The 23,646-nt window shown below is 45.0% G+C and overlaps 1 protein-coding gene and 1 long non-coding RNA gene across 3 annotated transcripts in view; one reads left to right on the top strand and one right to left on the bottom strand.

The window, feature by feature from the left end:
* Window positions 1–19,132: 19,132 nt before the first annotated feature.
* On the bottom strand, window positions 19,133–21,657 carry LOC115611294. The gene is made up of 2 exons (XR_003992532.1): window positions 21,434–21,657; window positions 19,133–20,870 (listed from the first exon to the last, which is right to left on the bottom strand). It is a non-coding gene; the product is annotated as an uncharacterized LOC115611294 (long non-coding RNA).
* Window positions 21,658–21,683: 26 nt separating this feature from the next.
* Window positions 21,684–23,646, top strand: part of DPY19L4 (dpy-19 like 4) — a 33,532-nt gene continuing 31,569 nt past the window's right edge. Inside the window, exon 1 of one of the 2 annotated variants that reach the window (XM_030493989.2) lies at window positions 21,684–21,861. In XM_030493989.2, the coding sequence (XP_030349849.2) occupies window positions 21,723–21,861 (139 nt within the window). In that variant the 5' untranslated portion in view covers window positions 21,684–21,722. Of the gene's footprint in view, window positions 21,862–22,923; window positions 23,129–23,646 lie in introns of those variants that run through there. The other variant, XM_030493997.1, reaches the window with a different exon arrangement.

Genomic DNA, 23,646 nt, shown 5'->3' with positions numbered 1-23,646 from the left:
TTCCCTTCCCTTCCCTTCCCTTCCCTTCCCTTCCCTTCCCTTCCCTTCCCTTCCCTTCCCTTCCCTTCCCTATCTCTCCCACTCCCTCATTCTCCAAAGTGCTTGGCATATGTCTTTCATCTGCCTAGAGTGGGCTTCATGGGTATGCAACGAGCATAGAAGCTAATTAGTGACTCAGGGTTTTAATTTGAACCTTGTGGTGCAGCCATGTCTTGAATGTAAATAAGGCACACGCTTTTGGGTGAGCCTGTGGGGTCCTTTGAGAGCTCTTCAGTGGAGACCAACTGCTGCTCTGGCTCAAGCCCAGGTGTGACCTCTGCAAACAACCTCTGAAATACTCCAAAGAGTTACTATGTGCAACTCACAAAAGGGTTTGAAGATTTCCCTCACTGCTCAAACAGATTTCATTGGGAACATTGGTGAGATACTTGCAACTGCACACACATGTGTGTGAAAATGGTGGAATTCACTAGGAATTTTTAGAGAGGGAACTGTGGTGATCAAGCTTTCAGGTGGCCAACTGGTACCCATTTCTGACCCCCCTCTGGCTCCTGTTTACTGAAAGAAATTGGGTTTAAACAGAGGGAATAAAATCAAGGAAAAGATGCTCCTAAAGCTAAGTTAGTAACATCATAAAGAAAATGAGACAACAAATCAAAATTAAATAAATGCATCAAGATGATCTCAACAATCTCAACACAGAACCAGTTAATCCTTATAAATGTTAAGAAGGCTCTTCAGGAAGCAGCTGTCCCTTTGGTTACAAACATGCTAAAGTCAATTTAACGTAGAAACTGGAGCTGCTTAAATAGTTTAGTTTTGAGACATTACTACCTAATACTCACATCACACAGCTAGTTATAAAGCTCCCATCTTAGATTTCCGTTCTCACAGAGTAGGTAACCCTTTCTTCTCCTCTGCAGGCAGACTAAATGGCAGATTTCAGCAGAACAACTCTAATGAATAGAATTATGACATGTCTTATTAACCAGAAACTATCTAGGGCAGCGTTGAGGGCTCTAGGTTACTGTTTTAAAGTATAAAATACTTTATGAGCCAACATTTAATTCTAAAATGTTTTCTTCATAGTGCAGACTTCAGGGGTGGATAAATGCATGCATCCACACAGCAACACTTTCACGACATAGTGCAAAGTCTAAGAAAGTCCAGACATTTCCTAGACACGAAACACAAACAACAAACATTGATAAAGAAGTCACTTCCCAGAGGACTGGGCCTAGAGCTGCAGTCAGGGAGGCAGCGGACGTCCTCTTGGCTCAATGCTTCCCATGAACAGACCTTATTTGGGTGCTGGCAGGGAGGCAGGAAGCAGGGACAACGTGACTGGCAGCGTTTTGACTTCTCTATAGAACAACTGTGCTTGGAGACACTGGAGAGCCAGTCTTCTCTCAGCACACTCATTGGCCTTAAAGGTGAGATATCCCAGGCTTATCCTCAAGGTTCATGAACTTGCTTACTCTGCCTGGTGACATCTCCCTCCCCAGCCTGCAAGCAAATCCGGTGCAGGGCCTGACTTAGAGCTACCCCAGATTTGAGCTTAGCAAGTGGCAGATTTGGAAAAAGTCCCACTTATATCCACAGAATAGAAAGTATTTGGTGCCTTACAGAGCATACACTACTTCTTCAAACATTCCCCCGAGCCTTCACTGCCCTTCCTCCTCCCATTTTTGTAAATAAAAAATTAAACACTCAAGATGTTTCCTGAAGATTTTGGCATGGTCTTATCTGGATAAAAGGTCTCATGACGACTCTGTTGCCAACTTATAGAAATTTCAGCACAAAACTATCCTATAAAAACAGCTGCTTGCCAGGGTTTGTTCGTTTTCTTCCCAGCTATCACTCAACATTCACCCATCTGCAAACTCAAAAATAAATGTGTACAATTTATTACTACTGTCATCATTCTTCTCCTAAAGAAGGCAACTTACAGTCAGTGTTCTATTTTGGAAATAAGCTAGAAGTCAAGCAGTTTGTCTCTTGTTCTCGTTTAGAGTAGCAAACCCTGCCAGTTACTTCTTTGCTGACTTGGCCTCCGAGCAGTGAGGGGCAACTTCCACAACTGATACCAAAAACCTCCTGTACCCCACCAAGAACAGCATTTGCAGTATCCCTTTGGAGAAGGAGTGGCTGTGGGGTTTCTGAGGAGCTGGGATCTTACTGTCGTGCCCTGAGGAGACTGGTCTGGGTGCAGGGCAAGGTGACAGGGAGCAGGAGCTAAGGCTGAGAGCTTTGCCACAGGACGATGCACTCCAGGCAGGGTGTCAGAGCCCTTGCCTCCTCTCCCCATGCACAGCCCTGCTGATGGGCACTGAGCAGCAGCAGGGCAGTGTCACTCCGTTTCCCGTTTGGGGAAATCATCCCCCATCATGGCAGGGGGAAGAGAGAAGGGAGACACCATGTTCTTCCCTTCCCAGCTGTCCTCCTTTCCTGCTTTTTGGAGAAGCAGTGATGGTAGCACTGCTCTGACACCATCATTACTTTACAGTAAATAGTAATAAAAATACCTATTCTATGATGTTCTGAACTTCTGTGTCCTTGTCCCTGCCTGGCAGCAAGAAAGCCTTGTCCCTCATCCTGAGAGTTTGGAACCTGACTCGGTGGGACTGGGAGGACCCACTTTTCCCTCCTCCATTGCAGACTAATTTCGCAAAAAGGGAAAGATGTCCAGAGCTACAGAGAAGCACCCAGTTGGCTCATCCTTTGAAAACTGGACCCTAAACCTTCTTTGCCCGAGCTCTCCACCTCTGGCTGGCAATAAAAGCACTTCCCTATGTCCTGTTGAGAAACACGTTCAAAACTGAGGAGCACTTAGTGATGGGGTGATCAAGTCCCCATGATAATAAGAGAGAGTGAGATGCTGCGGGGGGCTGTCCTAGCATGTCCAACTGCTCTTGGTGGGACAGGACCACCACACTGATGGGAACTGAGGCCCTGCTGCCCAATCGATTTTGTGGGAGCACAAGGACCTGAGGGCTTTGGCTGGGTGAAGCAAGTAGTGGGAGCTGAGCATCACCTGGGGCTCGTGGCATCAGCAACCCTAGCAAAGAGGAAGCAATCCTATCGCTTCCTTGCTCCAAAGAGGAGGGAAAAGAGACAATTTGAACTCAGTTGCCTGGTATAAACATTAAAGGGATTTTGCATGCTTATATTTTTTTCTCAGAGACAAATTATGCTGCTTTGGGTTGCCATGGTTCTCTGTTTCCCTGGTTACCCCTGGATAAGGGGTGGGGGGCGAGGGAAGATGAGGGGATGGAAGGAGGAGCCCAAAACAAACAGGAGCCAATTGCAAAAATCCTGAACAAGGCAGATTATGTCAGCAGGCTTTCTTTCCCCAGGAAAAAGAAGAAAAAGGCAGAATGGATGTCTCTTGGCAAAGACAGTGGCTGTGTTTTGCACCCTTTGATGTTTTATAACTCAACAGGGGGAGAAGACTGTGCAACAAAATTAATGGTCAGTGAAAGCCTACAGCCCAGTGTTTAATACTTCCTTAAACTTAGAAACAAGAGGATCAGTGGGGAGACAACCATGATATGAAAGAAGATATCACAGTGATGGGAGTGCCTGGGGCCACGTGCGGGCTGGCAGGCGAGGCCGGGCTGGCAGGCGAGGCCGGGCTGCCAGTACCAGCTCTTACAATGGCCAGGCACTAAAAGAGCATTGATGAAACTCCAGCTCCAGAAAGAGCAGGTCGGCACAGCTCTCCTCATCAGCCGCATCCCACACTGCCTCACACAGACCATCCCCTTACAAAAATCAACACGACAATGGTACACAGGATGGTTTACTTACATGGCCAAGCCCCCAGTCCTTAGTGAAACCCCTGCGTTGTTTTCAAGCAGTCAAGCTTTGAGTAAGGACTAAATCAAGCCTGTGCAAACCCTCTTTATACAACTACATGTTTCAGTGGTTGGACAAGAAATCCAATCTGATCCCAGTGGCAGCACGCCAGTAATCCTCTCACCTTTGTCTTAATATCCTGTGACTCAGTGATATATGTCAGGCCATTTAAAACCTGGCAGCGGAGTTCAGGTGCTGTACCAATTATATTGAGTGGATGGGGAGACATGCTAGTTGAACAGGAAATAGGTCAGTGGAATGATTTAACTAATAAATTATATTAATGAAAAGTTCTTTAGGGAGCCGTAGGGTTTATAGTTCTGCAGAGGAGAAGAGGGTCAGCAGGAGCCAGAAGCAAAATGACAGAGTAGGTAGTGAGAGGACCTGGCAATAGACCTGGGTAGAGCAAATAAGATGAACTGAGCAGGTCTTCTCTCTCTGGCACAGACCCAGCTGCACTGGCACTGAAATTGTCTCCACATGGCATAGAGATGCTTGGGCTAGCCCATGTCAGGAGGAAAACTTAACTGAGCTGTCTGCCCGGGTCAAAATAGGCACTTTCTCATCAAGGCTAATTAGCTGGGATACGGTGTCTCACCAGCACAGCAATACTGACCCCCAGCCCTGGCAGTAGCTCACTTAGATCTAGCCTGAGTGTCTTCACACAGTTTTGCATTCAGCACATAGAAATATCTACAGGCCAGTCCAAAATCTGCTGACGTCAAGTCTTCCCAGCACTGGGGTTTGAATCAAGCCCAAGTCTGGCATCTAGAAATAGAGTTAGCAAAACTGAAACCACTGCCAGGAACACACAGTATCCTCAGGTTGCCTTCATTAACAGTTCAGTTTGAAATGATTCCTAAGGACTAATTCGCTGTGTTGTGATTGCTGAGGTTTGGAAATGCAGGGGAGGGTTTCAGCAAGGGGGGAGCAGAGATCCTGCACCTTTCTGCAGGGTGCTGTGGCTGCATATAGTGTACCTGCAGATAAATCAAGACAAGTCACACTTTCAAATAGTACTAATGGTAGCTCACAAGGGAGCACAGGACATTACTGAGTGTTGGGCAAAAATTGCAATTAGTAAACAAGGTATCTTTGGAGTTTGGTCTCTGCCTGTAATAACAGAGAGATAACTTCAAAGTTATGTTGTCATCACTGCAAACGAAGACCTGGAGATTTGTGACATCTAATTTTGGCTGGTTTGAAGTTAGATGACTGTTGTGAGCCAGGGGCATAGCTCCAGCTGTGTCAAAAGGAGGAGGGCAGCTGGGACCACACGCCTTGGAGGTGTCCCTCTTGGGCACTGGTGTAGGGTGGGATGAAGCCTTCCCTGGTGATGCCTGCTCCTCTCCACTATTTCAGGCAAAGCCCTGATTTCTGTTGCCTGGCTTCTGAGTGGACCACATCAGGTGTACAAGCCTCACCTCTACTATCTGTGATGGCTGTTGGCAATGAAAGATGTGTCCCCTGTCCTAGAGCTCCTGCTAAATGTGCCTGGGCCTGAAACCCCTCCTGGCAGCTAAGGACAAAACCGATCCCAGCAGGAGACGGGCACGGGTTGGGACACGTCCCCATGGGGAAGGCACTTTGGCTCTCTGGTTTCTCTCTGCCATAGAGCATTCAGTCCACAGAGTTTAATGCAGGTTGTGGGGTGAATTTCATTTAGGGCTGCTGCTGAACAAACCACTGAATCAGGGCCTTTATAAAAGCATTTATTTTTGTACTGAGATTTGAAGAAGTTTTACAGTACCAGCAGTTTGAAAAATAATCTTTAGCATTCATGAGATGTTATAAATTGGGGCTTTTATGTATTGGAGACAGGGCAGTAAATGCCAAAGGAGATTTATTGGTTATTGCTGCTCTGATAAAAGGGTCATTAAGAGTTGTAAAAGTCTAAACGATAATGGGGAGATGTTGTAAATGCTGTAAGTGAATAGAATGAAGGAACATGATATACTCGTCAGCTGAAGTCACTTCCTAATAGTTTATAACCCTCTTCTAAGCTTCAAGAGAAGCCTGGGTTTGCCCAGTCAGGCAACTGAAAATGCTCATCAGTCACTCCAGTTGGAGTACTGGAGCTTCCTAACCAGCATCTTAATGATGAGCATCCTAAGAAAGCCCAAGCCTACAGAGTAAGCTTATATACCATGTGGGGACTGGTCTCTGGAAGGGCAAGCATGGAGCACAGGTGTGCGTCACACGTGGGACCGCACATAGGGCCATTCTGAGTGAGGAGGTACTAAATGGTCATGCTGGAGAACAGACCTGTGTGCCCCAGATCTGTAGCTATAATGGAGACAAACCTTATCCACCTCTTAAATGCAAAGGGAGTTTTGTCTGAAATACTTCTGCAGGACTGCCAGTGACATAGCAACACTATTTGCTTTATCTGCCCCACACACAGTGTCTGACCAATGAGTCCCATCAAAATTTAAATGTGAAGATGATTTTAAAATGAACACCATCAATTCCCACATCTTATTATAAGCAGAGCTGCTGACAGCATCTGTTATTAAGGTCTCTAGCATGTCTCATTAGGAGCCTTGTTTTCTGTTGCTTATGATTTTGTCAATCTTGAACTGAAATTTTTCATTCCAAATCTCTGTCTCCTGCTGAATTACTGTGGAAGATTTCAGGCAGATCAGTGCAGCTGTGTCCAGCTATGAGCCTAGAGGAAAAGGCATCATTTTGTCTGTGTTAAAGTAAGACACTGGCAACTTTTTCTTTGAGGTAGCCTAATTTCTCTATACTCAGAAGTCTGTCATGGCAGCGTTATTTCTTTTCAGTGATCTACTTTTGCAGTTTCACAAGAAAATTAGGGAAATCTCGTAAATTATGTTCTCTGGGAGAAAAATAAATCAGCATGTGCTCAGTTGAGATGCTACTGTATCACATCTGACTTCCTGGGGTGTGCTCCAGCCCAAGGTGGCCAAGACTTTACCTGTAGTAAAGGTGGGAAGTGCTGTCGGTCCAGTGAGGGCTATGTGCCAGAACTAAGGGGAAAGAGTGATTTTAGGTCCCTAAGGTGACCTCTGAATGCAGCTATGAAGAAGTCACCCAATATGAATGCAGAGCTGTGGGAAATTTAGGGCCTGTTTTATAGGATATAGGTGGAATAAATTGCAGGAAGAGGGGAGAAGAGGCTTACACCAGTGCGAGGAATTGTGGATAGAGATGAAGTGTCTGTACAGGAGGCGTTGAATTTCGATGGTGAGTTGAGTGAGCTTCACTGTGATATCACCCAAGGGAATTGCCCTTAGTTTGTTTTCCCCACTCCCCTGCACGGATGAAAGCCCACTCTCCCCTCCCTCAGGAGTGTTATTGCAATTGCCACGTCAAACATCCACAGATGGGAGCTGCCAGGGACTCCTGCACATCTTCTATTTTTCCAAGCTAATCTAGCAATATAATCATCTGCGAAAAACCCAGGTAAGAATAAATAACTGTGTTTTCAAAGCAGGGTTTGAAGAGTGTACAGTAAACATGGGCTGGGCACTCTCAATACAGAGTAAACAAACTGCTCAACCTGGGCACTGGAGGAGGGGAAGACACGAGTAGGTGATCATGTGGCTAGAGATAGCATCAAATCATTTGCCACCAGGAGAAGATGTCGGTTGAGTAAGCATTCTTAATTCCAGCATTTCTTAACTTTCCAGTGTTTGCCTTTGCAACCTAATTATGTGATACACATGATACCATGGCGTGCTGCGTATCGAGACACTGTAGACTCTCTGACCTAGTAAGAGAGGCACGTCAGATTTATTCCCATAACAAGACTTGAGCAGGCACACTGCAGACCTGCTCTCTGCAGCAGATGAGCTAAGGAGCTTGGCATTTCACCTGGCCTTAATTCCCCCCGCCGGTCGGCACAGATCAGTTGAGTCTCCTTGTGACACCTGATAGAATTCAGAAGCTCTATAGAGCCCAGCTGGCTCAGTAACTTACTTGCTCTGGCAGGTACCACAGCACCTTGAAATATCAATTTCACATGAGTAAATTAATCTGAAGAGGATTAAAAGATTGGCTGGCACTTGGGCAAACAAGACGGATATTTTTTTTCCTAGTGGGATCTATGAGTCATCTCTTATTTGACTAGTGGGACAACTTTCAGATATTAAAATACTTCTTGAAAATACTTCTTGGAAATACTTCTAAACTCTTCACTTATTTTAGTCAAAAGAGCATTGTTGTTGATTATACCTGGTCTTAAAAGCTTTTCATTTTCCAGTCAGGAGCAAGTACAATGATGCATTTTACAGCTTAACTATAAAACACAGGGAATAGAGAATTTCAAAATATCACATGAAATGAGAAGTTATTGTCTGAGTTATTCACAGAACACTCACAAATAAGAAATTTATGTAGAGAAAATAAGAACCACTATACATACTCAAAAGGGAAGAAGTTTATCAGTGAAATAGTATGATCAACTGTAACTGTAAACAACATTTCAAAACACAGTAACAGTATCAGAGAAGGCTTCTCAGACAAATACCTTCAAGCAACTGATGAATTATGCCATTACTCAGAAAAAAATCAGACCAGTCCCAGCCCTGCAAAAACTTCAGCAAATTATCAGCATCCTCAGAGAGGATAACCTCATTTCCAGGGCACTGCTGAGAACAGAAAGGCTGGGTTTGTTTTCCATTTAATCTTTGTCTTCTTGTTATTGTAAATGGTATGCTGTTGTTTTGGTTTCCAGTGCTTATGGTTAAGCTACTTATAAACAGCATGACTGTAACTTCACACATGGAACTGATGGTGGATTTCTTTACAAGATATTCATTTGCACTTGTGTAATCGAGTGGAGAATTCTCCTCCAACCTGCATGTTCTCGCCTGGCATTCTTCCTGTTTGCTTGTTTTTAATTACTGCTAATATGCATACTAATGCCCTTAATAACTTTGCTCATGAAATCGACATCTGCAGTAGGCTTTTAATTTACAGCTTGAATGTTATTGTTTTCATTTTCTTCTTTCTGATAACAAAGCAGCTTCAGATGTGATCAGAGGATTTAAACATCCCTTTGGTGCTCAATGGGATGCTCACTGCTTTACCCATACCTTTCCTGGAGTGTGGCAGGAACACATATGGGACAACCCCACACTTGTGCCAGTCACTACATCACCTGCTCACAAGCCCGGAGCATCCTTCTCCACAAAACCCGGGTAGGCCCTGCATTAAAGTTACCAACTACTGAAGCACGTTGCAGAAGGAGAATAAGGAGCCTTGTTCCAACCCCTATTCTCTTCATCAGCTTCTTGACTTCTGCATCCTTTCCCTTTTCCGCATTTAAAACAACCTCACAGCCTTCATAGAAAGCAACCTGCCACCTCCACTCCAAATCCTGACTGACTGTTTCTCCACTTACTCATGCGTCAGTATAGGTTGCATAAATTACAGAATAGCATGGAGCCTCCCATGCACTAGCAAACCTCACATCAGGGGATTAACTTAGAAGTCATTAGAGCAACATATTGGGAATACATTTGCCTTCATGGTTTTCAGTCTTTCCAAGTTTCTACCTAATCATGAAATTTGGGAATCTGCTTTTTAAAAAACAACAAAGCACACCAGAAAGACAACTGAGACTCTTCCCCTGGCACATGACTTCTGGAATGTGAGTTAAAAGCAAAATATAAAACAAAAATTAAAGCTTTAGAATTCACGAGAAGCAGAACCACTGTAAAGACTAATTTGTGGGTGACTTTTATTGTGTTACTCAATTAAGTAAACTCTGAGGTCACATAGCAAATAATGATTGTGATAGATAATGTACACTGTAAAAATTTCTAGGTTTGGTCCAGATTTTCAAACATAAGCTAAATAATTTTCTGAGAAACTGTTTAACATGCATGGGCTTTAAAAGCTCTTTAACTCTGCAGTACTATGTGGAGTAAATAAAATTGAACTCTATATTTACATACAGTAAATGTGCACAGTGGTGTGTTTTGAAAGGACTAGAGTTAATAATGCATGAAGGGTGCTATAGGTGGAGGTGGAATCCTTGGCCTCTGATTGCTGAAAAAGATGTAAAGAGACTCATACAGATTTAACTGTTAGCTTCCCTGGGAGGTTTTTCTGGGGTTTGTTGGTAAAATTGTGATTCATTATATTTTTAGTTGAAAATAAAAAAAAAAAAAGTAGTTTTCTGGAAAAAAATGAAAGAAAAGTTTGAATGAAACAAACATTAGCTGAAAGAAAATAAAAATTACATTAAAATGTTGCAAATTTACATTTATTTATATTCTATATAAAATTTTAGAATATATTGTAATAAGATATAATTAATATCTTAAACTACTGAGATTTGTAGTATCTTATTTATTAATAACATAATAGACAACCCACACCGTAAAATATCCTTTTTCTCCTCTATTCATCCTATGTATCCGCTACCTTCAATCTGTGCTTCTTGGTGTTAAACCTTTTCTCTCTTTCTAAGCCCTGCAGCCGTGCTTGGACACAATTCATTTCATGCACCTCCGGCTCTCAGCATGTCCATGGCAATAGCTCCGACTCCAGCAACAGCATTTGCTGCGTGTGCTTCCTCACACCTCTCCCAGCCATCTCCACCAGGATGGGGTGAATGGCCCCCAGGAGATGTCTCTCTCTGTCCATTAGCTCCTCTGGAGCTGGGATGATGAGCTGCAGAAGCATGCCAGGCCTTCAGATGGCTCAAGATAGGTGGAGAGAAATCCCACCCCTTTTCCCAGTAACTCCGGTTTACTGGTGTTCCCAGCATTTCAGCTGAACTGTTTGGACCTGATGGAAAAGGAGGAAACAGAACAACCAAAGAAGAAACCTGATTCTGCCAGGAGCTGCTGCTGAAAAACATTTAATCCAAGCTCTGAAAGTGAGGCAGAAATATTAGTGTCTCACTTTAAGCGACCCACATTTATAAAGTGATGTAAAAGTGAAGGGCTCTGCTGCCCTTCAGAAGAGGAAAGAAAACAGATTTTGTGGAAAACACATTTTGTGATCACCGCCAGAGGCACTGGATCTGGTATGACAACAGTCATTAAATCAATAAATCCTTACAAAACTGAAGGCCGGTGCTATTGGGAATCATGGCTGAACACCGATGAGTTTCATAAAAATTTGAGGGCTGATGTGGACTCAAAAAAGTTCAAAGTTCTCCCGCAGCATTGGTGTCAGACGGGGCACGGTGTTTGCCAGGTGAGAAAAGCTGCCCTGCCCTTTTCCACCCTGAACCTGTTTGTGTGTAAATACACTAATTCGATGTCCCAAATGACTTCAGTATTTCAGGCTACTAGACTCACCCTCAACTCCCATTGAAGCCTTGTGTATCAGTGCTAACAACTTATTTCACAGGGCAAGTCCTCATCTTGGCTGATAGACTGTGTTCCCAAAGGCTGATATAACAAGGGTCACAAATGTCTTGTGACAAATCTCTTCCACCCTCTCTAATTCCCACATGAAATCAACTTGCATGTATTGTAGATTATATACTACCCAGCAAGGAGACAGCGTCTTGGCACAAGCACATTTAAATCCCCCAGGTGCAGGGAAGGAGAAACAAAGATTCATTACAGTAATAAAGTTTCAGCCTTCTAGGGATGGGGTCAAATGAGAGCAGCAGAGTGCTGGCTAACAGGAGAGCAGCATCTTACATACACACAAGCCATAAATAAGCCTCTTGACACGTGTCTGTTCAACAGGGTCCGTTGAGGGAAAATATCCACCTCATCGCTGAACATTTCACGGGGCAAGAAATGTTAACTGGGCAGTGTTGAAGCAGTAGGATTTTTATTTTTCTGTCTGAATTTGCTTTCTTGGCTTACTTACCTTTGAACCTGGCTAGCAAGCGGTGAGTCCTGCAATTTCTGTATGCTTAATCCAATGGAAAAACTCTATGTGTTATTGGTGCACTTAACAATTTTGTATTTACTGAGAATCCCTTCTTTGTAATACTGGAAATTCAGTGTTCAGGGTAGGAACTGCTCACTGCAATCAAGTCTGGAAACTGCAAGAATGCTGCCCACTTCTTTCAAGTCATTGAAAACGCGTGTTCCTATCTGTATGATTATATTACCACATATTAGTATGTTTTTGTTACAGGGTAAAAGCTACTGATCAAAATGACAAAGCAAACTGAAAAGTACAACTAATATCTAGGTTGCAGCATGTTGCCATAACATTTCCAAGAAATAGGAGCCTCCTGGGAGCGGTGTAGGTGGCATTTGCTCACCTCCATGCCCCAGCGTCTCTATCAAATTGCATTTCTCTGCCACTGCACATGCCAGAGCCTGCCTTAATTTAGGCTGTGTTCTCATAAGACCCTGAATTCCCTTCACTGCTCCCTATTGCAGGCACAAATGGCAGCCTCCAGGCAGAATCTCCCAGGACTGGTCTCATAAGCCTCTTGCCCCTCCGTTCAGCTCAGCAGAGTTAGGTGGCACACACATCAGCTTGGATTTAGTTCGGTGCGCCTCCAAATGCCAACTGCAAAAACTGGGATGAGGAGGAGGAGGGAAGAAAACTCTGCAAGCAAACATAATACCCACAGGCCAATACTTCCATTAACCTTTCTAAGGAAAGGCAGGCACACTCATTTTCTAGCAGTCTATCAGTTTTCTCCCCATTTATATACATACTCTTTGCCCTGGCCATAAAGTGTCTTAAACAAAAATTTATGGCAGCGGGCTGGCTATTGATTTGCAACCCTGCACATCTGGAAGACATGAACCAAGAAAAAATGACCATTCTTTGAACTAATGAAAATTTAAACTCTAGCATATAAAAAAAATGTTTCAGTATAAAATCAGCTGACATTTTGAATACTCATCATCTACACTTGGTCTCAATTTAGTAAAATCCTGTTTACGAAACTCACCAGAGAAGTTTCAGTGATATTTGTGGCACTACTTGTGTTCAGTGAAGCCACATTGGGCTCTTACAGCAGTTAGTTATACCTTCCTGAAGTATATTCCAGGAAAGGGTTATGTGGCTGCTGCTTCTCAGGGTCCCTGATATCAATGGCATGGACACTGTAGCTTCTCTTGAGACTATCTATCTGTGATGTTTTCTGTGAATGAAACAAGCTAGTCTATGACCAAGCAATCCGAGTAAACTTTCTCTCTGGGAGGGAATCCAGGTTTCTCCCTCTGTCTCTTTGTGTTTCATTCCTTCCTTGGCATCTCTGCCAAAAATGATGAGTTCAATGACAAAGCCTAAATTTCCTGTCAATTCCTGTCCAAGTCATTGCTGTTGACATCCTGACTCACTGAAGAGGAAGGTATTATCTGCCTCTGTCAACAAACATCATTTTCTTTGTAATTCCTAGGGCAGGACCAAACTCTTCATCTGTAAGGTCAGAGTTACGTACAGCTGGGAAGGATATTTAACAAATGACTTTAACATGATGTACACAGGAAAAAGTAGTACGGCCAACTAAGCTCAACCACAAAGCTTGGTTTCTCCAGATTCTCCTATGACAGAAACCATATAAAGACTTGGCACTTTCACTAGCAATATGCACCAACACGTTGAATGTCTGCTCATCTGAACTCTCATAAATTAATCTCTTCACAAATTGCTCATTAATGATAGATGTCTCATCCACCTACCATCCAGGCTGCCTGCTTTACCTGTGCAGAAAGCACTTCATCATCAACTCAAAAATGCCCGGAAAGATTTACAAAGAAGCAAACAATCTGCTTTTGTTTTGAGATTACTGTATTTAAATAAAAAGTCAGGTTTAGCCACCTTTTGAAGTAAACTCATAGCTTTCTTTCTCTTCCTCCACCTGCCAATGTATATTTGCTCCTTGTGTAAGCATTGCAATAAGGTATTACAGTAACAGCCACTATAACACTGGTAATAATACCATTAATAATTATTATCTTACACTAGCACAGTGCCTTTCCTCCAGGGATCATAGTGTGCTTTAAAAAATAAATGTGGGAATCTCCTTCAGAGTTTTCATTTGAATGGAATAAGCTGAGATCCCTGCATAGCCAGCTCCTCTCACTCATGGCATAGCTCCCTTTTGTTCTCCTCTCCATCTAAGCAACAGGGTTTTGTCCAGAGCTAGCTGAATGAGCTACTCATGCTATCGAGAGTACCAGAAGTGGTATGACAACTTCCCTTGGAAGCAGAGCACAAATTCAAGTGCAGCAAGTGCCGCAGCAATGCAGCTGCGCTGCTTTCTGTGCCCAGTGTCTGGCCAGCTTAATACGTATCAGGTGGTGGGGCAGTTTGAGAAGAAATACGCAACTGCAAAAATGAGTCTGAGGCGAGTGGCATAAATAGAAGGATGGGGAGACTTCAGATGGAGGAGGAACGGAAAACCCAAATCGTGGCTTATAAGCTTAGATTTGTTATCCCAGCTGATAGAAATACATCTGTCAGGAAGAGGAAGAGGCAGTCTGCAAACAAGCCACAGATATTCTAGTAACATCAGGAGCTTCAACACGTGGGGCAAATCATTCCTCTTCTTCAGACAACCCAATTTTATCACTGGATGAATCTCTCATCTTCATTAATTACTATTGAAATTGCAGGCAATAATCCATTTACTGTAGAACAAGCAGGAAACAAAGTATTCAGAGTATGATGAATCAGTGCTTTAACTAGCCCAAACACGCTAAGCAAAGCTTGCTGCCGTCACTGGTGATTCCCCAAGAAAAGCATTTATGTAATAGTTATGCATAATGATATAGCGATGTGTGTCCTGCTTACACGTTAGGTCTATTTGTTCCGTGCTTTTTTCATAATGCCCCATGTCTCATAAAAGCAGTTATACTGACTGATGTAGGTGCCACTAAAAGAAATGGTCTTGAATGCGGCATTTTAATTCAGAGAACTCCAGGCTTGGGGAACATCAGTTCTGGGAAGGAAGTCAAAGTCTGGCAATGCCGGCTGGGAGTCAAGAAAAGCTCAGGGAACAGAGCTGCCCTTCCTAGAGGAATCACACCTCTCCAAAATAAAGTGCCTGGCTTATGTTTGCTCCTTGGAAAATTACAGCTAGGATTTTCAGAGTTGCCTGGGAGTCGAGAATCCACATCCCAGGTGGAAGTTGCAGCCTACATTGAGTAGCATATTGCCCCATCCACTTCTTTTCCTGCTGTCTAGGAAATCCTATCAGACAACAAACAGTTTACTAGCTTGGTAATAGCTAATCTGCCTGGTCGGAGCGCATTTTGCCTGTGCTGGAGTCTGTTTCTACTCACTCTACTCACTGAAAAGCAGCACCAGCTGCAGAGGGCTGCTTCGGTCCAGAAAGTTTTAATAACACTGGATGCAACTCTTAAGAAGGGATCTAGTGTCTGTTTAGTGTTAGGGCTTTGAGCTGTATTCCTAATTTATAATCTTCAAGCATCAGGCCAAACTCCTTCTTGCTTAAAGTTGGAAACCCATCAAAAGCAACAATATTGCCCTTCCTTCTGCCAGCAGTAATATGACTGGACAAGAACATGGGGCTAAGAGTGGGAGTCACTGTGCTGGGATGGGGAGATGTGCCCAAGTAGTGTATTTAGTAAGACACTAAGGCACAAATACATTGAAGATCACATTGCACCACTTCTCTGAAAAATACTTACATAAAAAGAGGCCAACACAATATTCCAAGAGCAATACCCTGCATGTGATCAGTCATTCCTGCTGATGTCAGCGCCAGGGACGGGGCTCCAGTGACATCCAGTCATGCTAGCCCTGCCCTGCAGGGACAACACAGTGCCTGGGAAATGACCTGGATTCTAGTGCTTGTTTTGCACCAGCTGAAGTGTTTGCTAAGCCCTCATCCCATCATCAGCACCTGTGCAATGCCACCAACTGCACTGTCATTGCACAAGTGTCACTGGGGACGTCACAGGGAGCTGGGGAGGCTGCGCTGCTGCCAGCCAAGCAGCTGATTAGCGGTGAAGATGCTGCACGGGGAGGCAAGGGGCCAGGCTGCCTTTCTGTGCTGGCAGGGCAGGCTGTGTCGGGGAACTGCACCTTTGTCCTCAGAAATGCAGCCCCAACAGTTGGGCTTCAGAGACAAAGGAGCCTCTGGGCTCTGAGATCTGCAGGCAATGGTTAAAGAACCAAATGCTATCAAAGCCAAGGGGAGGGAGAAAGAAGGAAACACAGCTTTGATCAACAGTAGAAAAACAAACATAGCTCTGACCCAGCAGAAGTGATAGTGAAATCAGAGATGTGAGCCTAAGGGATGTCGTCATAAGCAATAAAAACCTCAAATTGTGGTTTAGTAAGAGCTGACCAATGTCCTAGGTGGCAAAGCGTGACTGAAAGGAAGTGCTGAGCTGTGAGTCATTCACCTTAAAGGGCTTTATCGTTGGCAAGGAGTCAAAGAGACAGCTCAGGAAGAACAGAGGAGCGCTGGAAAGAACAGAGGCAATAGCAGAGCACTGGGCCTCCTCGCAGAGCAGAGGCCAAGCAAAGGGCAAGGCTGTTATCTGCTGGTTACGCTCCCTTACAGCTATTTCTGGCTGGGCACATAATACTGTGTGTTTTACAAATACAATGGTCAGGCTCCTGCTTAGAGGAATTTCGTCCACAGCACAAACAAGAACTAGAGACAGAGTAGGAGCAAGAGTAGAAAGGGGGAAGTGGTACAGAAAGCAAGTCATATCACGAAGGGATGGATAGGTAGGGGGTGTTTAAACAAACAAACAAACAAATATCAATCAATTTTTTTCTCCTGTAGTCCTTTTACCACTACTTTACTACTGACACAGCACTCCACAGGCACTTGGGCTGGAGGAGCAATACAGTAATTAACCAGCTGATGTGGCTTAGTCTTATGAAGAAAGATGAAAAGCAAGAAACTAATACAGAAAATTATAGATCAAATAAAGGCAACTGTGACAAGGATCAATGTGTTTTCAGAGGGTGAAAACACAAAGAAGGGTGAGGAATTATTTAAGGTGTTTCGAAAATGGGATAGAGAAGATAATGGGGTTGTTAGAGGGAAGGAGAAGAGAAAGGTGACAGGATGAGAGGCTGTAGAGCATCGTGCAAATCTAAACACAGCCTGACTTATGAGTTAGTTCTAGATTACTAGGGAAGCATCAGGAGTGATGGGAAGAAGAAAATGAATGTGCAGGATCTCACATTGCTTCAAGGACAGTATTGGAAAATGCATCATTGAAGACACGGTAAATACAAGGGGTAGAAGACCAAAGAGAAGAGGAAGTTGGTTGTGGTAATCACATCAGTAGCGTCTCCCATTTTGCGGGGGATAAAAAAGAAACTTACAAAGGCCCCAGTAGAAATCAAAACATAGATTTATCACCAGAGGATTGAAACAAAGAGAGAACACAGCCAAAGCACGTTTCCATATCCCCAACTGTTTCAGTGCGCAAATCTAAATCAGCTCTATTGATTTAATGATATTAACCAAGTTTTACAATGAAGCAGGTGACAACAGAATCTGACTCACACGCTGGGCAAGGCAGGAGCTGAAGTGATCAAAAGCACTGGAAGCTGTGCTGAGATAAGGTAAGAAGAGAATTAATTAGGTGGTAAAACCCCAAAGACTCTATATGGTTCTATATGGTTCTATACAGTTTAATTTTCTGACTTCTTAGGTCCAGTTTTAAGTAATGCTTCCATATTGTCATTATCCCCCAGCATGCCCCCACTCATTTCCTTGCATTCCCCATATCAGGTGGGAGAGTGCAGTGCAAAAATATGTCCCACAAACACTTATGTAGGCAATATTTTTTGCATCCTGGTAGAACAGATACAGCTTTGGGGATGGAAGGGTCTGAAATAATTAAAATAAGCAAAACCTTGAGATACTGGTAAGTCAAAACTATAACTTCAAAGCCAGACAATTAACCCCATGAAAGGAGAATGGGTGAAATATCTACTGTCATTACCTGATCACTGAAACTAAACTTTACCAAAAGGCGGCATGGGATCTTTAAAGTACAAAAAATATAACTTGGTTTGTTTACAAAAGAAACAAGTACACATTGTTTACTTTTGGGTATGTCCTGGGTTCAGCTGTAACACTTATTTTTCCTAGTAGCTGGTGCAGTGCTGTGTTTCAGCTTTAGTCTCAGAACAGTGTTGATAACACCGATGTTTTTAGTTGTTGCTAAGTAATGTCTACCCTGCTCAAGGACTTTTCAGTCTCTCATGCTCTGCCAGTGAGGAGGGGCACAAGAAGCCGGGAGAGAGCAGAGACAGAACACCTGACCCGAACTAGCCAAAGGGGTATTCCATACACTCTTCCGATTCTCCTCCCCATCCTGCCCAGAGCTGGGGGAGGAAGGTGGGGAGTGAGTGACTGGCTGTGTGGTGCTGAGTTACTGGCTGGGCTTAAACCACGACAGGGTAATGACAAATATGCCCAGTATTAATGCTTTATACTAAAGTACATCTGTGTCTGTTTGCCTCCTGACATCTTTAAAAGAGAGACAGAAAGAAAGATTGTTAAATGAGAAAGCATCACTATTGTAAACAAAAAGGAAAGTTATGTCTGTAGGGCTTAGAAATATGAAAATAGAGGATGGATGCCATCATGCAGATACATGATGCATGTTTGTGCAGAGAAAGCTTGGAAAAAGAACACAACATCCCTGTATTTATTCATTGTAATGTATTATAGCACAATGTTGAGGGCACATAATAAGCTGTCAAATGAAATAACTTTCATATAATATTAGTTACAGGAAGCATTTTGGAAGATTGAAGCACAGAAGTAATAACATTTTCAACATTACTCTAAAAATTATTTCAGCATATTCATTCTGAAAGAAAGAAACTTGCATGAGAGATGATTTTTGGTTCTCCCACCTTGAAATGTGCAATTTTTCCATCCAAGACCTTGGAAAAAAATTAAAATCAAGTGAGCAGGCTGGATTTTTCACTTCTCTGCTATCTGTACAGCTTCAAGTAAATAACTTGAAGTGCATTTATAGTTCTACTGAACTCAAGTGTGGGATGATCCACATGCCAGAGCATCAGCAGAAAACTGGAGTCACACAAGAAATTTAACTAGGTACAGGATGGAACAGCAGGTATAAAGGCAGCTTAAGAAAAACAAAATTTAGAGCATAACTGGGAAGTCATTTGTTTTATTCCTGTCCACACATTGATGGTCTGAGTACAAATATTTTAAATTACTGTTGTTGTTTTCATTGCAATGATTATTTGTGCTTGTTCCAGTAACTTACAACAGAATCAAATTATGAGAAAAATAAACCAGATCAAACCCAATTACATTAAAAATGCAACGGATAATTTATGGATCATTAAAAACATAAGCAACTCTTTTAACTATCCAATAAATCAACAATTGCAGAAGTATTTTAGATTTTATTAAAAAATCCATGAAACTTAATAAATCTCATTTTACAGTCCAATAGGACACACAAATTGGTTCAGTTTTTCCTTGCAGCTGCTTGACAAGTAACCAAATCAGTTTTCCAGCAGTTGATGGGGCATTGGCCTGGCTGCATGTCAGAAGACACGTCAGAAGACACGCAGTCCCCAAGGGGCAATTCCCACAAACCTCCTTAATAGCCTCTCCGATGGTTTACTTCGGAGAGGTTTAAATAAGCCCAGCTGCTCTGCTCAGCGATGCACTCCTGCAGCGGGACAGGGTCGGCTGCTGAGTGCTGCCAGGCTCACAGCCTCCCAACCCCAAACTGAACCCAGGCAGCGTGGCCCTCTGCAGACTGTGCTTGGGGAACTCCCTCCACACACAAACACACCTGATGAGATGCAGAAAGCACAGGTCCTGGCCACCTCCCAGTTATTTCACTCAAGTTATTTCTAAACTATTAGCAAATAGCTGGGTGTCTTCAGCAACCTTTCAATATTTGGTTGATACCATCCTGCTCCCAGAGATGACGATCATAATCTGCCAGTTCATGTTCAGGGTAAGATTCCCTCACAGTGTGGCAGAATTTAGTCCACAGCACTTAACACAGGGAACAATATCTGAGCCCTGGTAGTGAACCTTGGTGTGTCCCCACACACGTGCCCCAGATCATTAGAGATCCCCAATCTTCAACATTACAGCTCTGACCTAAGACAGAGAAACATCTAAGGGGATTCAGCTAAGCATGAGTTCTTGTCCCAGCCCTCCAGCTTTTACTAGGCTATCTCTGCCAAGACCATGGTCCTATAGACTCTGGAGCTTCTCAGTGTACTTTCAATGCATGGGGCCTTATACACCACCTATTAAAGAACTTACCCTGACCATCTGATCATGAGTGGAGGTAAATCCCATGTGAAAGGCTAGCCTGTAGTACAGCTATGGTCTGTTGAATGGCTGCCGGCCAACTCAAGCCTGTGCCTGTGCTCAGACCACCCCCTAGAGCTGTAGCAAGACACTGGGAAGGAGACAATAAGGTGCTCCTTGGAAAACATGCTGCTTGGGAGCACCATCCCCCCTGGACTGGATCCTGCACTAGCTGTCTTGATCTCTCTGCACAGCAGGTTTGGACAACACTTGGAGGTCCTCCCCAGGGCTGTAGCACACCACCAAAACACAGATTCCCTCTATGGTCCAAGCAGCCCACTCAGCCCTGAGGCCTCAGTCCATCACAGAGATCTGCAAGCAGATTTGGAGCATGGCAGGGTGAGAACTTCTGCCCTTGACAATCCCAACCCAAGAACCACGCATTCAGCATCTGCAGCAGCAAATGCAATTGGTATCAGCAAGGCTCCTTCTTAGAGGGACCTCCTGAGGTGTGCCCCCCAGCAGTGGTCAGCAAGGGCGCCAGCCTTTGCCCTGGCCTGGCATCCCATGTGCAGCATAGAAGTAGCTTATGTTGCCATAGCTGCAAAATCAGGGGATTGTCATATTGTAATGAAGCTGGCTCTATGTGTGTAATCAGCTCAGCTTATTGTCATGGCCAGAACTCAGGACTTTCACCACCAGAAATCCAAGCTGCTGCTGCTGCTTTGGGGTGAAATATGCTCTTTCTCTCAGCATCACTACTTGTGGATTGGTGCAGGCAAACAGTCTGTGCCTCACAGACTCCACAGAATGACAAGGTCTTGATTGGGGGAGCCCGTAAGAGTTCCTGCAATAAACAACATAGATGAGTTTAGATGAGATAGCCATATCATCACATTCTTTGCACCCCTTCCTTGGACCCCCATGTGTTGCGATTTCAAGCATGAAGTACATAACTTCACTTTAAAGATCTTTTATCATCAGTCTTGTCCTCCTAACTTAGCTACTATCTGTAATCACACCCATCAGTGAATATATTGATAGCAGCTCCAATCCCAGCTCTTTTGTTAAGTTACAGAAAACACTTTTCCATGCTTTCCTTTACCTGAAGGAATGCCCAGCTCAGTCACAAAATCACCCCATCCCTCCAAATCCTTTTTTTTGCCCGGGTGCTGACAATGTGCACGATAATCATCAGGCGGCTGGTATGCTGAAATGCCCACCTATCCCCCTGCTTAAGGATGTTTCACCTCTTCCTCATGCTCTTCCACTGGGCTTCCTTTATTCAAACACAGCCCATCTTTCCCAAAAGCAGGCTGTAACTTCATTGGGGGTGCGGACATCCTTTTGTCCCGCATTTGCACAGCCCCTGTGACAGCGGGGTGCGGGCACTGTGCGCCGGTGATTTACCGTGATGCAGAAAGGAGCCCCCGGCTCAATCACCTCTTCCACCGTGCCCTGCTGCTGGCACAGGCCGCGGCACGCCGCAGCTCCCCAGGCGATGCCGAGCAGGACCGAGCTCTCCGCCCCACGGAGGCGGCCCCCAGAAGCGCGGGCCAGCGGGCCGCCGGCGCCCCGCTGCGCCTCGGTACGCCGCCGGTGCGCTCCGGCCGCCCCCCTGGCTCTGCCGCCGCAGTTCCGCCGGAGAGGGAGCGGCAGGAAGTGAGGGGCCGCTGCGCTGCGCTCCGCTCGCCGTGTTATGCGAGAGCGCTCCCGCGCCCGCGGCCGGCGAGAGGCGGGCGGCAGCGGCAGGAGCGCGGGCGGGGCCGCGGCGCCCCGGAGGGAGCGGCGGGGGGCCCCGGCGGCGGGCGGCGGGCGCAGGCTGGCGATGGAGGAAGGTGAGCGGGGCGGCGGCGGCGTGTCACCCTCATCCTCCTCCGCCGCGCCCGGCGGGGCGGGGGGGGGCCGTCTCGGCAGGGCCGCCTCAGGCCGCGGCACTGGGGGTCCGGGGGGAGCTCGGTGTGGCCCCGGCCGGCGCCTGCCGTGCCTTGCTGTGCCGGGGAACGGGGTCGGGCCGCTTCCCCCGGCGCAGTGCCTGGCGGGTTTGTGCTGAGAACATGCCGGGGTAGCAGTGCACGTACGAAGGTGGAACGCTCGCCTGCGGGACGCGGAGCCGGCCTCCCCCGGCAGTGCTGGTCCCGCCGCCGCAGCGGCTAATGCCAGCGCCGGTCAGGCCGGAGCGATCCCTCCTCGGCAGCCCCTCGTCCCCGCTGCGGGCAGACCGTCCTGTGCAGCACCGAGCGGGAGGAAGCTGGAGGGGGCGAGCCCAGAAACTTGGGGTCTGTTCCTCTTCCCTCCCGTGGCAGTGCAGAATAGCCGGGGCAGCATCCGTCTGCTTTCTCCGGGGATGCCTCTCTCGTTTCACTTTCGCCCCCTACACTATAATTTTTCTCCAGGCCCCTTTTGTACTCACCCTTTCTGTGGGCAGCAGGAGACGGCACTTAGTTTTCTTGGGGAAATCAGCAGAAACAGGACTCCAAGTAGGTACCTAGAGAAATGCAATAGCAAAAAAGTGCATGCGATGCTGTCCCATGGCTTTCTCCAGCCTCCCAGCTGTTCTCAGCGGGGGTACTTTCTGAGCTGGACGTGGTTTCTGTGTATTTAGTAGTCTTTGGTTGGTTGTCCCCAACAAGTGTGTCCATCTTCTCTTGAGTCTGTGTAAACTTTCCATTTACAGAACATTCTTTGGGTAGGAGTGGTCTATGTGAAGGTGATATGTGATGGACTGGTTCCTTTTAGCCTGACTCACTGGGTTTGTTTGATAACTTCTTGTTCCAGTATTAGAAAAGAAGGTGAATCACTGCTCTCTATTCAGCCTGTTTGTGCACTGTACTAGCTTGTAGACCTCTGTCATGTTTCTGTTGGTCATCCTCTTTTCCAGACTGAGGCATCCCCAACTTGCTTCCTTGTTCCTTGTATGGGAGCCATTGCACACCTTTGATCATTCTCATGGCCCTTCTCCGAATGTTTTCCAGCTCTATCTTATCCTTCTTTAGATGAGAGGACAAGAATTGCAGACAGTGCTCAATTTGCAGGTGAAAAATGGATTAATGTAGTGGCACACAGGAGCAATGAGTTGTGCTTTTCTGCAGTAGATACACAAAAGTAAGTGGAATGCATGCTGTCTGAACAAGAGTTGAGAAAGATGTACTGGGAATTTACAGGGAACTAGAAAGCAGTCTTGGATGAAAAATTGCATGCTGGATAGAGAGGTACTAGAAGCTATGTCATCAGTTCAAAATCCCAGATTATTTTTAATTGTCACCTTGTTTGACTTTCTTTTCACCCCATTTAAAGGATTCATAAAAGTGGGAACAGTCTTTTTCTTGAGGCAGCTGGGAATGAAACAGAAGTAGCATACTTGGATCTTTCTTTGTTGCTGCTTTGAGTGGGTGATCTGTTGAGCAGCCTTCAAAACTGAGGTGAAGATCATTTTCTGACTGAGTGTAGTTGTTTCACAATTAGAATTTTAAATTGTTCTTTGGGAGTTTTCTATTACTGTTGCTAACTCTAGACTTTGTAAGTGTGTTAAGCAGGTAAAACAGCTTACTTATCTGCCAGAAAAGCAAAAGAAATGCCTTTTGTTCCAGTGTTCTCACTGCAGTTGCTTCGGCTGTAACTAG

This window comes from Strigops habroptila, chromosome 1 (assembly GCF_004027225.2).
Source record: "Strigops habroptila isolate Jane chromosome 1, bStrHab1.2.pri, whole genome shotgun sequence".
NCBI classification, from domain to species: domain Eukaryota; kingdom Metazoa; phylum Chordata; class Aves; order Psittaciformes; family Psittacidae; genus Strigops; species Strigops habroptila.
The sequence above is the reverse complement of the archived record's forward strand: the minus strand, read 5'-3'. Positions and strand labels throughout refer to the sequence as shown.